General features: G+C 51.1%; 1 protein-coding gene across 13 annotated transcripts in view; it reads right to left on the minus strand.

Annotated features, from left to right (window-relative positions):
- EBF3 (EBF transcription factor 3) overlaps positions 1 to 15,000 on the minus strand; it is a 116,635-nt gene that overhangs the window by 35,602 nt on the left and 66,033 nt on the right. For 9 of the 13 annotated variants that reach the window (XM_045879088.3, XM_064595467.1, XM_045879078.3 and 6 more), the window contains exons 7-8: positions 3,864 to 3,945; positions 75 to 219 (exon numbers count right to left, since the gene is read on the minus strand). In XM_045879088.3, coding sequence (XP_045735044.1) covers positions 75 to 219; positions 3,864 to 3,945 — 227 coding nt within the window. The remainder of the gene's footprint in view (positions 1 to 74; positions 220 to 3,863; positions 3,946 to 15,000) is intronic. The other 4 variants (XM_045879080.3, XM_045879085.3, XM_045879084.3 and 1 more) reach the window with 1 other exon arrangement.

Here is a 15,000-nt window from a genome sequence, read left to right on the forward strand (position 1 = left end):
GAATCAACATAAAGGATGGTGCAAAGGAAAAGAAGCATTGCAAATAAAAAAAGACATGTAACATGTGTGCCTACCATTTTCCAGATAAGAAGGGGCCGTACCTTCTGACGGGTCTAGGCGGCGGGCCCGCCGCCCGTGTTTGGAATTGTTGTGCACAAACATGTTGTCAGACACGGCCAGCACGTGGCCGTCCACGTTGACTGTTGTCGACACAACAACCTGCGAAGATGAAGCGGATGTGAAACGAGCTGGCGGAAGGACAGACAGCCACCCGCTGGGTGAGACAGAAGCCGCCGCCGGCCCCACGGTGCACCCCAAGCCACGCCCGTGTCCGCTCCCGCACGGCCTCCCGGGCCGCCAGCACTCGCAGCTTTTTTGGTTAGTGGGGGTGGGCGGGCTGTTTTGCTTTGTTTTGACTCAAGATTGCTTCTCCTCAAAACCTGCTACACTAATTACAGTTTAATCTCCTATTATGCTAACAAGTGAATTCAATTCAGAGAAATATTCTTCTAGCCATTAGATTCAGAAACACCCCTCCAGCCGCTCATTTTAAAGCTGCTGTTTTGATTGATCTGTTCACATATTGATTAGATAGTTTATCTAATTAAAATTAGTTCACTTGAGACTGTCCTCCCTTGAAGAGTTGTGAGGATTCAGGGTTGCCAAAAACAGCCTTCCTAAATCAGAAGGACTCCGGCTACCCCAGCCCATCATCCGTGATCCCTGGGTCGATTTGAAAATTACATCTAATGTCTGGTAACGAACCTTCCTGAATCTGAAAAGACCAAGCTGAATATGAGTAGTGGCAGTGTTTTCAATCCAGAGCAAGCATCCTTTCTCAAGTTCACTGCGGAGACTGGCAAGGACCCTGGTGCCAACGCCCTGCCGACCCCGGGCACCTGCCCAGGTAGCCCAGAAATGGCACCCTTTAATGGACTCGGGAAACGAGAATCACTACCCGGCCTTAAGGTTTTTCTTAAACAGAGGGGGGCCCATGCAGTCCATTATTTCCAGAAGAGCTGATATGAGTAGCAAAGACACGAGCCCTGGTTCCGTCTGGGTCTCACAGCAGGACTTGTGGCTGGAGCCAGCATCTGGGGTGCCGGGAGCCTGGCCTTGGCCACATGTGGGCAGTGGTGAGGGCCAGCACCACCTCAAGAAGCACAGCCCCACAGAGAAACATGCAGCTGGACAGGAGAGGAGGGGACCAGAAGGGTTCCCAGTCCACGTCTGCTCTCCCCGCCTGGTCTGCACATGTCCAAACGCCCTGGAAAATGACCACTGAAAGCCAAAGCTACAGCAAACCTTGGTTAACAGAACGCTGGTTCATCCCATGTAGCCAATGTACCTCGCCAATGTAGGACATTAACACCAGGGGCAACTGGGATGGAGGGGGTGCCCAGGGGGCACATGGGAATGCTCGGAACCTTCGTGGATTCTTCCCAAAAGCCTAAAACCGCTCTTTAAAAAACCAGTCTACTGGGACACCTGGGTGGCTCAGTCAGTTAAACGTCTGCCTTCGGATCAGGTCATGATCCCAGAGTGCTGGGATTGAGTCCCGCATCAGGCTCGCTCTTTCTCTCTCTCGCTCTCTGACAAATAAATAAATAAAACCTTTAAAAATAAAAAACAGTCTATTAGAGGGGCACCAGGTGACTCAGGAGTTAGGTATACGACTATTGATTTTGGCTAGGGTCATGATCTTGGGGTTGTGGGGTTGAGCATGGTGTCAGGCTCTGTGCTTACCAGGGATTCTACCTGAGATCCTCTCTCCCTCTGCCCCCCCCCCAAAAAAGTCTATTAGAAAAAAATAAGTGATCAAAAATTAAAAAATAGCATTTTTAAGGGTTAAAAAGGTCAAAGCTGCATACACACACACACATATATATTTGAATACATGTGTAATTGACTTTTTCATAAAGAAAATCTCAGGCCCCACAGGAAGATTGTGAAGCAGGGGCCGTACCCACCACACCCCCCAAAACTCCCTCCCAGGGGCAGCTTCCTTGATGCTTCTCTCCTGGGTGGGCCTCACCAAGACTACTGGAGTCTCACAGTATTGGGCCCCTCTGAGCCTCAAAACACTGTGGGTACCACCATCGGCATCCCCAGTCCAGCCTAGACACATCATCCTCTTCTTGTCGACGGCCACCCACCCACAGGGCGGGCACGTGCAGTGCCTTGGCCACCTCTGCCCCCAGGACCCAGGGCTTGGGAGGACCTGCACCATCACCTGAGCGTGAGGCAAGGCCACAGAACGAATGCTGAGCCAGACTTGACCCTCTTCGAGTTCTCAGACCATGATACGTTAAAGAAGCAAGAAAGGTAAAAATAAAAATAAAAAAAGGACACTGTTTTGCTCTGTCATCTCCAAATAGGTCAGTCACCAAGGGAAAAGCGTGTGGCTCAGCAGAGGAAGCAGACAAGCTGTGTTTTGCTTCTTGGCCTAGGCCAGCCCTGCAGTGCACCTACAGGAAGGTGCTGAGTCTGTGAAGCCTGCTGGAAATACTGTGTACAAACTCTTCTGAGAGGCAGGAAGACGAGCTAAAGAGAGCAGAGCAAGTCCTTCTAGTAACTGTGGGCCCACTTGCAACTGAGGGTGTGTTGGCCAATGGCGAGTGAGTGTGCGCCCTTCCACTCTGCTCCGATGAGCAGATACCACTGTGAAGCCTGGTGCCAGAAAGTTGGAGGCAGGCCCAGCTGTTTACAAGAGACACTGTCCCCACCTGCAAAGCATGACTGTGGACCAGGCCACAGACCCTTCTCTGATTGGCTGGTTGGCTGTAAAGACAAATGTCACATGTCCTAAAGGACTGGAATATAAGTTAAATTGCTAAAGATGACCTTGAGCAGTTTGAGGGTAAGTCATCCAATCTAGCATCATTCCCACTAGCTGCCAGATTCCTCTCTGGTTGGTAGGGACTAGCAGCAGTTCTGTGTCCCGGCCTAGAATATTTTCACAATTAAAATCAGCAAAATAATCCACTGTGCGGGGAGTACCTCTCACCCTGAAGCAACCTCCTAATCATTCACAAAGGCAAGAAAAATATGCACTCAGTGATGACCAATCCAGGTCTTCCCTCTCTCCTTGAGATGAGATCCTCTGAAGCAAACCAGAATATGAGTTAGCCTGCCTCCAGCAACATGGCCTAGCAATTGGGCAAGGGTGTAAGGAAGCAAGAATACATCAACCCTGAGGGAAAGGAAGCTGAGCTGGGGGAACATTCTGGAACATGTAGAGGCCCGCATCAAACAGTGCAGCTCCCTTCATGAGGGGGCCCCAAGGTCTTGTGCTTACCCAACAGGCTGCACTATGGCTCTGCCCCATGAACAATCCACCCATCGATCCCTAAGAGAAGACCTTTGGGCATGGGCTCCAAGTTCTCATCCGTTGTGCATGGCCACGTACGGCTGCGGAAACAGGCTACCTTATGTACTAACGTATTTGAAGAGATTCTGAAACAGTCATTCGGAAACACACCTACAAGACTCACCATGGCTGAACGTCAGGGGGAACCCGTCTTAACCTGCAGCTGGGAGAACTCTGACCTCCAGACACCTGGCAGCCCAACGCGGAGGCCGGGCGTGGCGCCACCACTTTAAGAGGTGCACCTTGTAAGCCAAGGTCACGTTTTCAGAGCAAACCCCAGTGCGCACAGACTCGATGAATCTGGCGTACTGAAGAGCCCGAATCATTTTTAAGGCAAAGTGATTTAAATATTGTATCAAATGGACCGATTCGGGTTTGCTCCCAAGCCCTTGGAGAACTAAAGACTGTTTTCTGAACAATCAAAACATCAGAGAATTCAAATTGCATGTTAAAAGTCCGGACCGTGGCCCGCGTGTCTTTGAGAGATGTGTACCTGGAATCTCCGCATATCTCGAGGGTTGCCTGCATTCTTCAAACAGTTCTGATTGCACTTGAGGAAAAACTTTAGAAAGAATCTATAAAAATACAAAAAACGGATATGTGTTAGGGTCATGAGACAAACTCACAAACTTTTAGAAAGACACTGTTGCGTGGGGAGTGGTGGAGGTTACCCGCCACCACGCGCTCGCCGCCTGTAGGGGGCGGTACTGGGTCCGACCGCCAGCCCTGATGTCCACAAACTTACGTCTGTCTTGACAGTATGGGTCTCCAAGCTTTAGGACAGCATCTGCGACTTGGACTGGCCATTCCCTGCCTGGATCTTCGCACGGTAGCCACTGGGGGACTGTCCAGCCCAGACGGGGCTGCAGTTTTGGCAAATAAGTGACAGTTTTGCCTAGTGACATTTGGGCTTCGGGTAGATGACAAATAATTTCTTAGGATAGGTATGTCCCAAAGCATCCCCATCCTAAAAAACTGTTGTTTACCCATAACTCAACTGTAACTGGACATGCTCAACTTTATCTGGCAGCCAAGCCGCCTAGGTAAACGGACTTCCCAAGATGAATTTTTAAAAGTTACGGTCGTTGCAACTCTTAAGAAAAGAGAGGATTTGGGGGTGTGCTTTAAGGACTGCAGTGACTTCTGTGAAGGGTCTACATGTGTTTTTGAGGAAATAATCGGTAATTCCAAGCCAGCACTGAAGGATCCCCTCAGGTGGAAAGCAGGAGAAGCAACCCCCAGCCCGGGCTCAGGGCGAGAGCGTTTCTACTTCCCGCCAAGCCCCGCCCTTGTGCCTTGAGGCGTGAAGATTCAGGGGTCCTGACAGTGTGTTGAGATGCTGTGACAAAAACCTCATCACGCTGTCCCCTCCATGCCCGCGTGCTCGGTGACAAGGACAGGAGCTCTGGCTCCCAGAGTGCGCGCATGGGCTGGAGCACCCGGCATGGGGGCCGCGGGGGTCTGGTTCCTGCACCCTTCTGCCTCATCCTGATGAGGCGAGGCCACCGTGGGCCGTGCCGGGGGGCGGGGAGGGGGTCTCTGGCCAAAATACACGCCCTCTTCCGGCATCTGAGCGTCCTGTCCGGCAAGGCTACCAACAAAACTCCTCTCTTTTCTGTCCAAATGTCACCTGTCCTACTTGGGATTATTCAATTTTCAAGAAGTTTCACATGATTTCGTTGAACTCGACCTTACAGTCAAGGTTCCTTGTTGACAATGATCATATCAGAAAACAAAAAAGACTGCACAGACGAAGATTCATTTCTCTAACCGCATTCCCGGACGACTTTTCACCGCAGCCGAAGAAAACCCAATTGATGGGAAAAAGAAGAGTGGCCACTTCATTAAATTTTCTCACATACCGCCAGGCCTCACTATTTTAGGCCAGAATTTACATCTTTGATTAACTCACCTCACCTCTACACTTAGCTCCCGGTGCCTCTCAGCACCATCTGCCACCAGCACACAGTAAGTCACTGATATTCCACCCACCAATTTTTCCTAACAACCACCGTGCAATTAAACTCCACGCGCTCTGCAGAGGTAAATTAGACGCACCTGCGGCCACACTGCATTTGAACTGCATCAGGAAGGCCCTAACAAGGTGAGGGCGTCACAAAGTGATCGTCCTGTCAGGCAATTAGGTTTTCACTTCGGGGACAGCCACATGGTGCAATTATGCCACACATTACCACCCGGCTAATCTTCTGAGCAGGCGCCGGCCCGAGCAGCTCTCCTCTGTACGGAGCCGTCTGCGGGAGCTTTTTGTCATGGGAGGCATTTTTTTTTTTCTTTTTTTTACCCTCCCCCTGCCCCTCTCCAGAGAAGGTTTTTTTAAATTCCTTGATGTCTTTTTAGGCGGTTCACCTTTTGCCTCTAAGACAGCAGAGCGTATGTTGACCAACCAGGGCCATGATGGGGGAGCGGGGCCTGGCGCTCTCTCGGGCCTCCACTACCTCCGGCCGCGGGCGGAACTCAGCAGCAAAGCTGGGCACCCACTGGGCCCCCCGAACCTCAGCATTCTTGGGGCCTGGCTCCCCAGTGCAGGTACACACGCTGATTTGGGAGGTGGCGCCGGTAGTCTTTGCTTTGATGCCGAGGGTCTCGTGAGCTGGGGACACACGCGGCACCGGAGGGCAGGACCCCCTTCTCGCGCTCGGGTCCCAGTTACACAGACACGACACGGCACAGCATCGGGGGCCGGAGACAGGAAGCTCCGGCCAGGACGAAGAGGAGCCTTGTGCTTACTTTTCTGCCTCGTTTGGCTCGTGTTTAAGCGAAGGAGTCAGTCAGTCCTCATCCTAAGGAGGATGGCACAAGACAGCCCATGCGTGGCTCTCCAAGCCGGGCCGTGCCGACGTTTGGGGAGCGTGAGGACGCCGGGTGCCCTACTACACGTGAAGTCAAATGACAATTCTCATCCTTTTACTCAATTACCCTGTAATTGGCTTTTTTCCTAAGAAATATCTGACAACCACTTTACATATCTCACTTCCAGAGTCTGGTACACACAAAGGATTTAATACTCTTGTTATGAAAGGAAAAATCTTTCCTATGTCAGAAAATCTTTGGCTTTAACACCAATAAACTCTTTATTACTGCTAAACATGGATTTGCTGCTCGATGGCAAAGAGGTGATAAAAATTCGAACCTGTCATTAGTACATTATGCTTAATTGTGTACCGTGTGCTTTCCATTGCATCTGTTGGCCCATCATCAAAATGACCATTATGTACACTAATTCCCTGACCCTGTCTTTATTTCCCTAAAGAGCCATCAGCTTTCACAGTAGGTACCAGAGTAAATCAAGCTTGAAATATGGGCTTTATTTACTTGTTTCTCTCAGGCAGGAGGGAAGGCAGCTGCCCAGGGCAAACTGCTGCACATTCACTGAAACTCCCCAGTAATATTCTGCTCGGAGACCGCGCACAATCCTGGGAAGTTCTCAGTAGCGATTAGAAGGGGGAGAGGTAGGATCTCATTACTTCGGAAACCAGGTTTCGGCCTGGAGCCCGTGCAGGGATTCACAGAGGAGGCCACAGGCGCGACCCCCAGCGCTCACACACGCGCGCAGGTTCTGGGGGCGCCCCCGTCTCCCTCGCACCAGCACCTGGGAAGGTGGGCACAGGGCCGCGGCCTAGGGAGAGCCGCTGGCTCCAGCCATGGAACCTGCCGTCTGCACTGCAGATCCCCCGGGGCAGGCCCTCACGTGTGCGGGGACCCCGACCCGGCAGAGCCCGGCCACGGCCGCGCCCGCCAAGCCAGGTTAGGCTCAGTCTTGGCTGCATCCATACCAGCATCCTCCCAGACGGCCGCGGCGCCCACGGAAGCACGGGGCGGCGGACGAGGACACCATGAGCGGGGCCACCGTGAGAAACGGGACCAACCGTTTCGACGGGAGCCCACCCTCAGCATCCCCTCTCCCCCAATAGGGGGCAAGCCCCCACCGCAGTAACTCATTTCAGAGTCTGCTCCACTTCTGTGTGTTTAAGCTATGAATTAGTTCATTTATATTTACTTTTATGAAGCTGATTAACCAGAGCTTCTCTATCTGATGAAAATCATTTTAATTGTAGTGTTAGGCTCCTGTGTAATATCCATTACATTATGAACTGTTTAAATTCTACATGGGCATTGTATAAATTGGCCCTTTGTGTGCGCGTAGGCAATTAGGACAAACAGCTCTCCTTTAAACGGCTGCACAACTTTGTGGTGGTGTTCAGGACAATCAGAAACAAAGGAGGCTGCTTAATTGTAATTTAATGGAATATCAAGGAGTCCGTGGCATTAGATGCTGGCAACAGAGAGCAGGAGAGAAAAATTAACTGCAATTATGTTTGATTAAAGCTATCCTTCTCAATAATCAGCGGTCCTGACAGGCCATGGGGCTCTCGTGGGTTCCAGGATGGCAAAAGGTGTTGAGCAATATTAGGGCCAATAAAGGGGATATTAGCATAGCTAATTACAGCCCTGCAAAACCTGTAAAGGGGGCCTCTGTGTATTGTAATGTGTGAAATAATTGGACAAGGCCGTTATCAATTACATAAGGAATGAATTTGGTTTGTCAGAGAAAAGCTGATGAGATGCATTTCATCTGACACCATTCCCTTCCCTCATGTTTCCATAGCTAAGAACTCGCCCACTTGTATCAAAAGCTGCAACTTACCAGTGGACAAATCACTGATAAAATTATCTTGCCAGCAAGTGTTAGGTAATTAATACCACTCATCCTCACCGCCTTCCCTGCACTGCTGCTTCTCACCTAGCTGAAGCCACTAATCATGTAATAATGATTTTTTTCCCTCTGGTCAAAGGAGAAATAGATTGTCTCCTTAGAAATGCAGTGGGCTTGGCGTGCGCACCCTGGTGATTGAGGAGAAAAAAGGAACTTTGAGCAGTTTTAATTGCTTGCCTTTTGCACGTGGGTATCACTTGTTTGAAATTACCTCCTCTCAGCATTTCGGGAATCCTATATGCAGGGATTTTTTTTTTTTTTTTTTTTAATTTTTAATCACCAAGTCTTAGACTCTTCCAGAGCTTGGTCTCACCAGTGCTTGAAAACATGAGTGACAGCATGCTGCAAGGTGTGAGCCCGACAGGCCGTCCGAGGAGTCCTCAGGCCCCACCTGAGCACGGGCTCAGAGCAAACAGTTCTGGCTTGCCGCAGACCCCTCCCATGTCTCAATTCCAGCCTCTGTCCCCTCTTCTGGCCCTCACCTGTGGGCAATACGGGAAATTTGAGTCAAGAATGAAAAATATTGATATCATTTTTTGGTGGGGGAGGGGGGTAAGGGGGTGCTGCTCGCCTTTCCATTTTAAGGCTGAGCTCTTAATAAGCAACAAATGAAGACGGCCATGGATAGACCTCCGTGTCATCAATCAGAAAACCCAAAGCATCCGAGTGTGAATCATGGCGCTGACAGCTTCCAGAGGTTACTAGTGAACCCCATTCCAGACCAAACCCCACCACGCTTGTAGTTCCTGAATCCAGAATGCAAAACCAGAAGGCTATTTTCATAACACTGCCTTGACAAGAAAGAGTATGGGATACCAACCAGAAAATGTAGCTGTCGAAGTCCCCACCCACTGGTGATGGCCAGGGTCTGGGAGCAGGGCGGGTGGAGGGGGCAACACCTCAATGGTCCAGGGTCTCCTTTGGGGGGCGGTGGAAGCGTCTGGACCCACAGAGGGGTGGTGGTTGCACAATCCTGGGAAAGAACTACACGCCACTGAATCGCACACCTTGAAACAGTTCATTTTGTGTTCTGTCAATCCACGGCGACTCACCACAGCCCCCAGCCCCCGCCCCAACGTGGAGGAGCGCGTGGAGAGGAGCAGGGCTGCTCAGGGAGTCGGGGCTGTGGCCGCCCCTGCGCTCTTGAAAGGAAACAGTTAAAGAGCCAAATTAAAAGATAGAGCCTTTAAGAGACTTTTCCCCGACTGATAAGAAAGTGACCAGTGGAGTGCTTCTTTGAAGTCCCTGCTAATTACTGGGAAGTCCCTGAAAGTGGTGGCCGCAGCTGTGGTGTGCGCGCCCGGCCATCAGTCGCTGGAGTATTGATTACTGAGCAATTCTAGCCGATCGGGTTCTGGTGCTCAGAGACAATGTGCTTCCTGCACCAAACCTGTAATGAGCAGTTCCTATACAAGACTACATTCTGCTGACATCAGATCTGGGCACTGAGATAGTACACAGGTCAATACGTATCGGATTTCCAAAATGCGAGGGTCTGAATGTCAGGCCTCTCTTTTTCTCCCTCTCCTGCCATTAGCTATTACAGGGCTCACGTTCCGTAATGCCATACGGGAGGAAAAGTCTGCTCCATTAGGCTGATTTATTCTTCAAATATGCCATGACAAATTGCTCCAACACCAGACTTATTAAATTCTTGTACATTTCAAGTTATGGGTCTCATATACTTGTAGGGCCTGCATGACGTCATAATGAAGGGGCAGAGGGTGACAGTATTGAATTTTACGGCTGTGCCCAGATGTGCTCCGTGAGGGGCCCCCTCCCCTGGCGAGAGGTCTGGGGCTGCCCAGCTCCCCACCGCGGGGTCCCGGGCTCCGTGCGCGCCGGCCCCCCGCACGCGCGGCACCCTGCATGTAAATATCGGTGGACGAGGATTTGAAAACACCCACGGCTTGACTCGCGGTTCAACAATTACTGGCCTTTGTCTGGAGGTCCTGCTCTACTGTAGCCCAGCCTGTCTCTGGCGGACTAGAGCTATTTTACTTCCCTTCGCTGTAGTAACCACACCGCATTAACAATATTTGTACTACAATCACCAAGGGACCCACTTCCCAGATTCTATCACTTCTTTATCTCCTGACAAATACCTCACTATCGAACATTATTAGGTTTAGAGAATTAACCCTTCACGGTCTAGAGCCACACTAGGCCCCACCGTCCCTCCAAAGAGCCTTATCGCTAAATTTCCGCTGTAATGGTTTTTCTTTTCATCACACTTTCACCAGCGGCTGTCAAGAGGTACTTATAGATACCATGATCTTGTACTTTTGCAATGATTCTCATTAAAATGATGCCAAGGAGATCTGATGAGATTTAATAGCTTTGCCGGCCAGTTCAATATCCACCTCTAGAACAGATCCTGCCGAGCCCTCCTTTTGGAGAAATTTGTATGACTTGCATTAAACTTTTCCGGGTGGTTTTAATGTGTTCAGATAAGCAAAACCCAGGTAGACACTCTAAACGCAAACGCATCCGGGAGTACTATGCTTTTGTCCGCTCCCCAACCCGCCTCGCTGTCAGGATTCTAGTTAGTATTTTCTGTAACGGTTCCTGATATTTCATGATACTTTTGATAAGGTTATCTGTTTAAAAGAAGTCAACTGCACAACACAAAAGAAATGTGAAGTGCACTATATTTACACTAGGGTTCTTGTTTCAAGTGCCTATCTTTCTTTTCCTCTTTACCTATTTCTCTATTTCTAATGGGCAATGCAGCATTGACATTATTTCCCCACCAGATCATTCGCCCTGTCAATCAGTCTGTATTTTGTCTTTCGCTGTGGGCTCATTAAAACAGCTTCCTCACTCCCTCTGGACACTGCTCTATTTGCCGGCTCTGATCACGAAGCTCCTTATTTAAGAAAAATGCCAGCATCACTTGGCTCACATCAGATGCACCCCCTGACTTGTTGCCAGCTCTGGGGGAGACTTCTCACAGAGACTTTGTGCACAGAGATGAAGTGCCTACGCGGACCTGAACGTGGGGCTTCACACCCCTCCCACCACGCGCGGGTGTGTTTTTCGGGATCTTCGCTCTTCTTGCCATGCTCACTTCAGACGGCGATGGAGATCGTTCTCAAAACAAATGTGCATTTTTTTAGTTTTTCGGGGTTCCCCCGCCCCAATCTCCAAGTGGGAAAGATGTTGTTCATCTTCTCCTGCTCAGATGCACATCCCCCCCAATCCATGCCAGCTTGCTTAATTAAGAACTATCATCTTTCTGGGTTGAATTATTAATAAAAAAAAAAAATCACATTTTAAATCAAGCCCATGCATGCACACAGGACACCAGTGTCGAACTTGCCTATGCTGGCCTCTCTCGCCTTTTAGGTCCTGATTAAAAACTTATTAAAACATTATAAATGATTAATGGGAGCACAGCTCTGAGTGGCAATTATTAGTTTTAATGCAGGTAATGCAGCTTAATGAGGGGGCACATGTGTGCAAAGCTTTAACTTCATTACCCCTGCGTGTCAACAAATACAAGAGAAATGTGTGTCCAGGTCATCCATTACTTGAAACAGCACTGAGCCTTCCCTCTTCAGGTCCCTTTGTTGATGAGCCAGGAGCCATAAATTAATCCTGGTCTGCGGCTCAGGGAAGGGCCAAGGTGTTAAAATCACGGTAAACCTCGCTCGGCTCCCCACGCCGCCGTACAGCTCTGCGTGTGAATATTCCACAGATGATCTTTTCTGGGGCCTTCGGCACGCGGGGATTTTTCCCTGGAGTTGCTGTGGGCTGTCATTGTCTGCGCAGAAATGAAAGCTCCCGACATTCAGAGCCGATTGGGTTTCTTTCCTTTCTAGTTTCCAAAGGTTTGTGGAGGAGTTTGGCTCCGGCCTCCCAGACCCTAATTCGTGTTAGCACGGTGTTCCTAAGTATTCGGACGTGATGCCCACGTCCCTCGTTCTGAGTGCTCACGTCCCAGAGCATTGCGGGGAGGGGGGCGGGGCGCGGTGGTGAGAGACCGCGCCCGGGGGCCCCCCAGAGAGGCCAGGGCGCATGGACAGACGTGCCAGGCGGTACCCAGCAGCAGGGCGAGCCCGGGGCCGGGAGGCGGCAGGCGGGGAGAGCAGAGGCATGCGGGAGGCCGGGAGCGGGGTGCTCGGGGCGCCGCCCCCGCCCGCCCAGAGCCCACGGCGGGGGGCGCTCCCCCACCCACCTTCTCGCGTCACCTTCCATTTTCTGTTTTTGTGACAAGCAGCTAGATCCGGGCTGATCTCCACTATCTGTTTGAAGAGTATTCAGGACTATTTGCATCATTTTATCGCTAATGTATAATATATGGCTCTAAAGTGAGCCCAAGCACTGTCTTGTTACTGAGCATAAAAAAGTAAGGGCAATAAAGACGCATTAGTCCTCTCAAGCACAGCAGCTATAATGCAAGCGGGAAAGGCTGCTGCTTTGAGTTGAGAGGCAACCTTTCTGCCTGAGTAAGACAATGGAAGAGTAAAGAAAATGTCAAATCAAGAAAAGCTGGATTTAGAGATGAGGCAGCCCAGAATGACGTGGGTGCCATATTTTGTGAAACTATAATGCTGTTGGCAGCAAAGATCCGTGTTTCTGATTCATCTAGTGCCGCATGGCAAAGCTTTGTCAGTCTGTGCAAGGTATAAATAATTCAGGGTGAGAGATGGCAATTACAGGGCCCTGCACAACCAAAATGAATATTTTATGAGGACTAAAACTGCTCTGGAATGAATCATACACACGGAGTCGCACACACATGGAGAGTGGGCTCACATGCCAGCCCCACGAAGAGCACGGCCCGGCCCTACCTCCTTCCAGAGCCTCCACCAGGAGCCCGGGGGCCGGGAAGAAGCAAGCGCGGCCTCCGTGCCCAGGCCTGACGACCCGGCCCTCGAGGCTGCAGGCGCGCGCGCCCCCCGCGCCCAGCAAGGGGGTGCAGAGACAGCGCCCCACGACCTCGGCCGGCAGGCCCTACGAGTTTGGTCTTTAATGATGAGTTGTGAATCAGCACCGTGGCTTTCCTATTGTTTCGACTGTTCGAAGGACTCATAAGTGGGAGCCGGAGACCTTCTTCCGGCAAGGAGGGGATCTGGATTCGGGCACAGGGAAGGACGGTTGTGTTGTCCTCCGTGAAAGCAAGGGAGCTGAGGAGGGGGTGCGCGTGAGCCTCCGCGGGCGTCCCACCCGCACGCCCGGCCCGAGATTCCGTTCTCCTCCGGCTCTTCCTCTGTCTTCTGGACCGAACCTTGTATGGTCTGGGTCGCGGGACTGCAGGGCCCGACCGCGACTTTTCATGCCTTACGTCCAAATTCACACATAAAAGTTGCTTTCCTCACTTTGAAAAGCGGTCCCCTACTAATGGGGGTAGGATTATGCCGAAAGAGAATTTTAAAGGCTGAAAGGATGGTTTCATCTGTTACATTTCCTCCAAAAATGCTCCTGGTGAATGGCTAGAACAAATAACAACATTGTTCACGAGGCCGAGGAGGCCAGTCCCACTGGTGAATGGCCATTGTGTTTGTCCAGCTACTGATACCTGGGCCTTTGTGGGGAAAAGAAGGCCGGGGGCCGTGACATGAACAGAGCACAAGTGTCCCTCTGTGCAGACAGCCCGAGCGGGTCCCTGCCGCGGTGGGAACAGAACACCAGGTCCCTGCGAGGTGGTTTTCGTTAAATCCAACTCCAATGCATTGTTTATGAAAACAAGGCTATTAGGTATATTAATAATTTGATAAATAGGGATTCGCCCTTAATTATTCATGAAGAACATTTGGCAACAGTAAAATTATATTCGCAGAACAGGTTTATAAACAAGCTAATTATAAATTAAGTATGCAAGAGAAAATTGCTAACCTTGAAATTAAAATATTTTATGATTCTGCAATTCCAAAAAAAGGTAGAGAATTATCCAAACTCCAGTGTGAGCAGGGGCCCCACAGACGGCACAGCACGGACCAGGGGAGTGAGAGCAGAGCAGGTGGGCCCGGGAACGTACCCCCCACCCCCGCCACGGGACCACAAGCGACAGTGGCGTCGTGGCCACGGGGCAGCGCTGCTCCACTTGTCCTTCTCGAGTGCAATTTCACAAGGGGACACCCTCACAAAACCAGCATCCGCTCGACAAAGCAGGTGAGCATCCTTACAAAGCCTGTGTCTGCTCTCTGGGAAGGACACGGCACGTCACCTCGGCTGTTGTCAAGCCCTGGCACGTGGGCAGCCTGGGTGTTCCCATCGCTGCGCTCAGGGTCCACAAGGAGGCCCCCGAAGCTCCCCTGCCCCTCCTCACTTCGCTGCCCTCGTGCTGGGGTGGGGGTGCACAGTGAGCTTGGGGTCCTGAGGGACCACACTGTTGCCCAAGGCAGAGGTGCGCAGTGCCACTTGTCCCCACTAGAGGGCCTCTCGCCGCGGCGTCCGTGGGGCGCACAGGGATGCCCTTGTGCAATCAGGACACAGCTCCCCGCCTGCCAACAAACTTGGGACAGACCCTTCCTCCCAGCTGGGTCGTCCCGTCCTCCTCTCTGGTTCCTCTGCCAGCAGACTTCCTTGTCCAGGGGGCTCCGTCCACACCCACCCACCCATGACCTCGACAGCCCCCAAGAGCGAAAGGGCCAGCAACACCCGTCCGTGCAGGAGTTTCACAAACCCTTCCCTTCCTGGTGGGATTCACGAGGACACACACACACAAGTCTGTCATTCACTCTGCAACAACTAGAGATCCTCACCCTCAATTCGGGCAGATGATAAAAGAATTCAGGAAAGCAACCAGGATGAATTCATTGAAGAATATCCTGTTTAAAAAAAAAAAGTAGGCCGTATTCCCTAACTTCTTTTCCCGTGGCTACGTCGCATGTGCCAAAAATGCAAACTGTAGAGACGCCGTGACCACGGAGGCCCGCCTCCCGCCACT

Source organism: Mirounga angustirostris, unplaced genomic scaffold (assembly GCF_029215605.1).
Source record: "Mirounga angustirostris isolate CCGP_5_RB_7025 unplaced genomic scaffold, mMirAng1.0.hap1 SCAF_6, whole genome shotgun sequence".
Taxonomy (NCBI): domain Eukaryota; kingdom Metazoa; phylum Chordata; class Mammalia; order Carnivora; family Phocidae; genus Mirounga; species Mirounga angustirostris.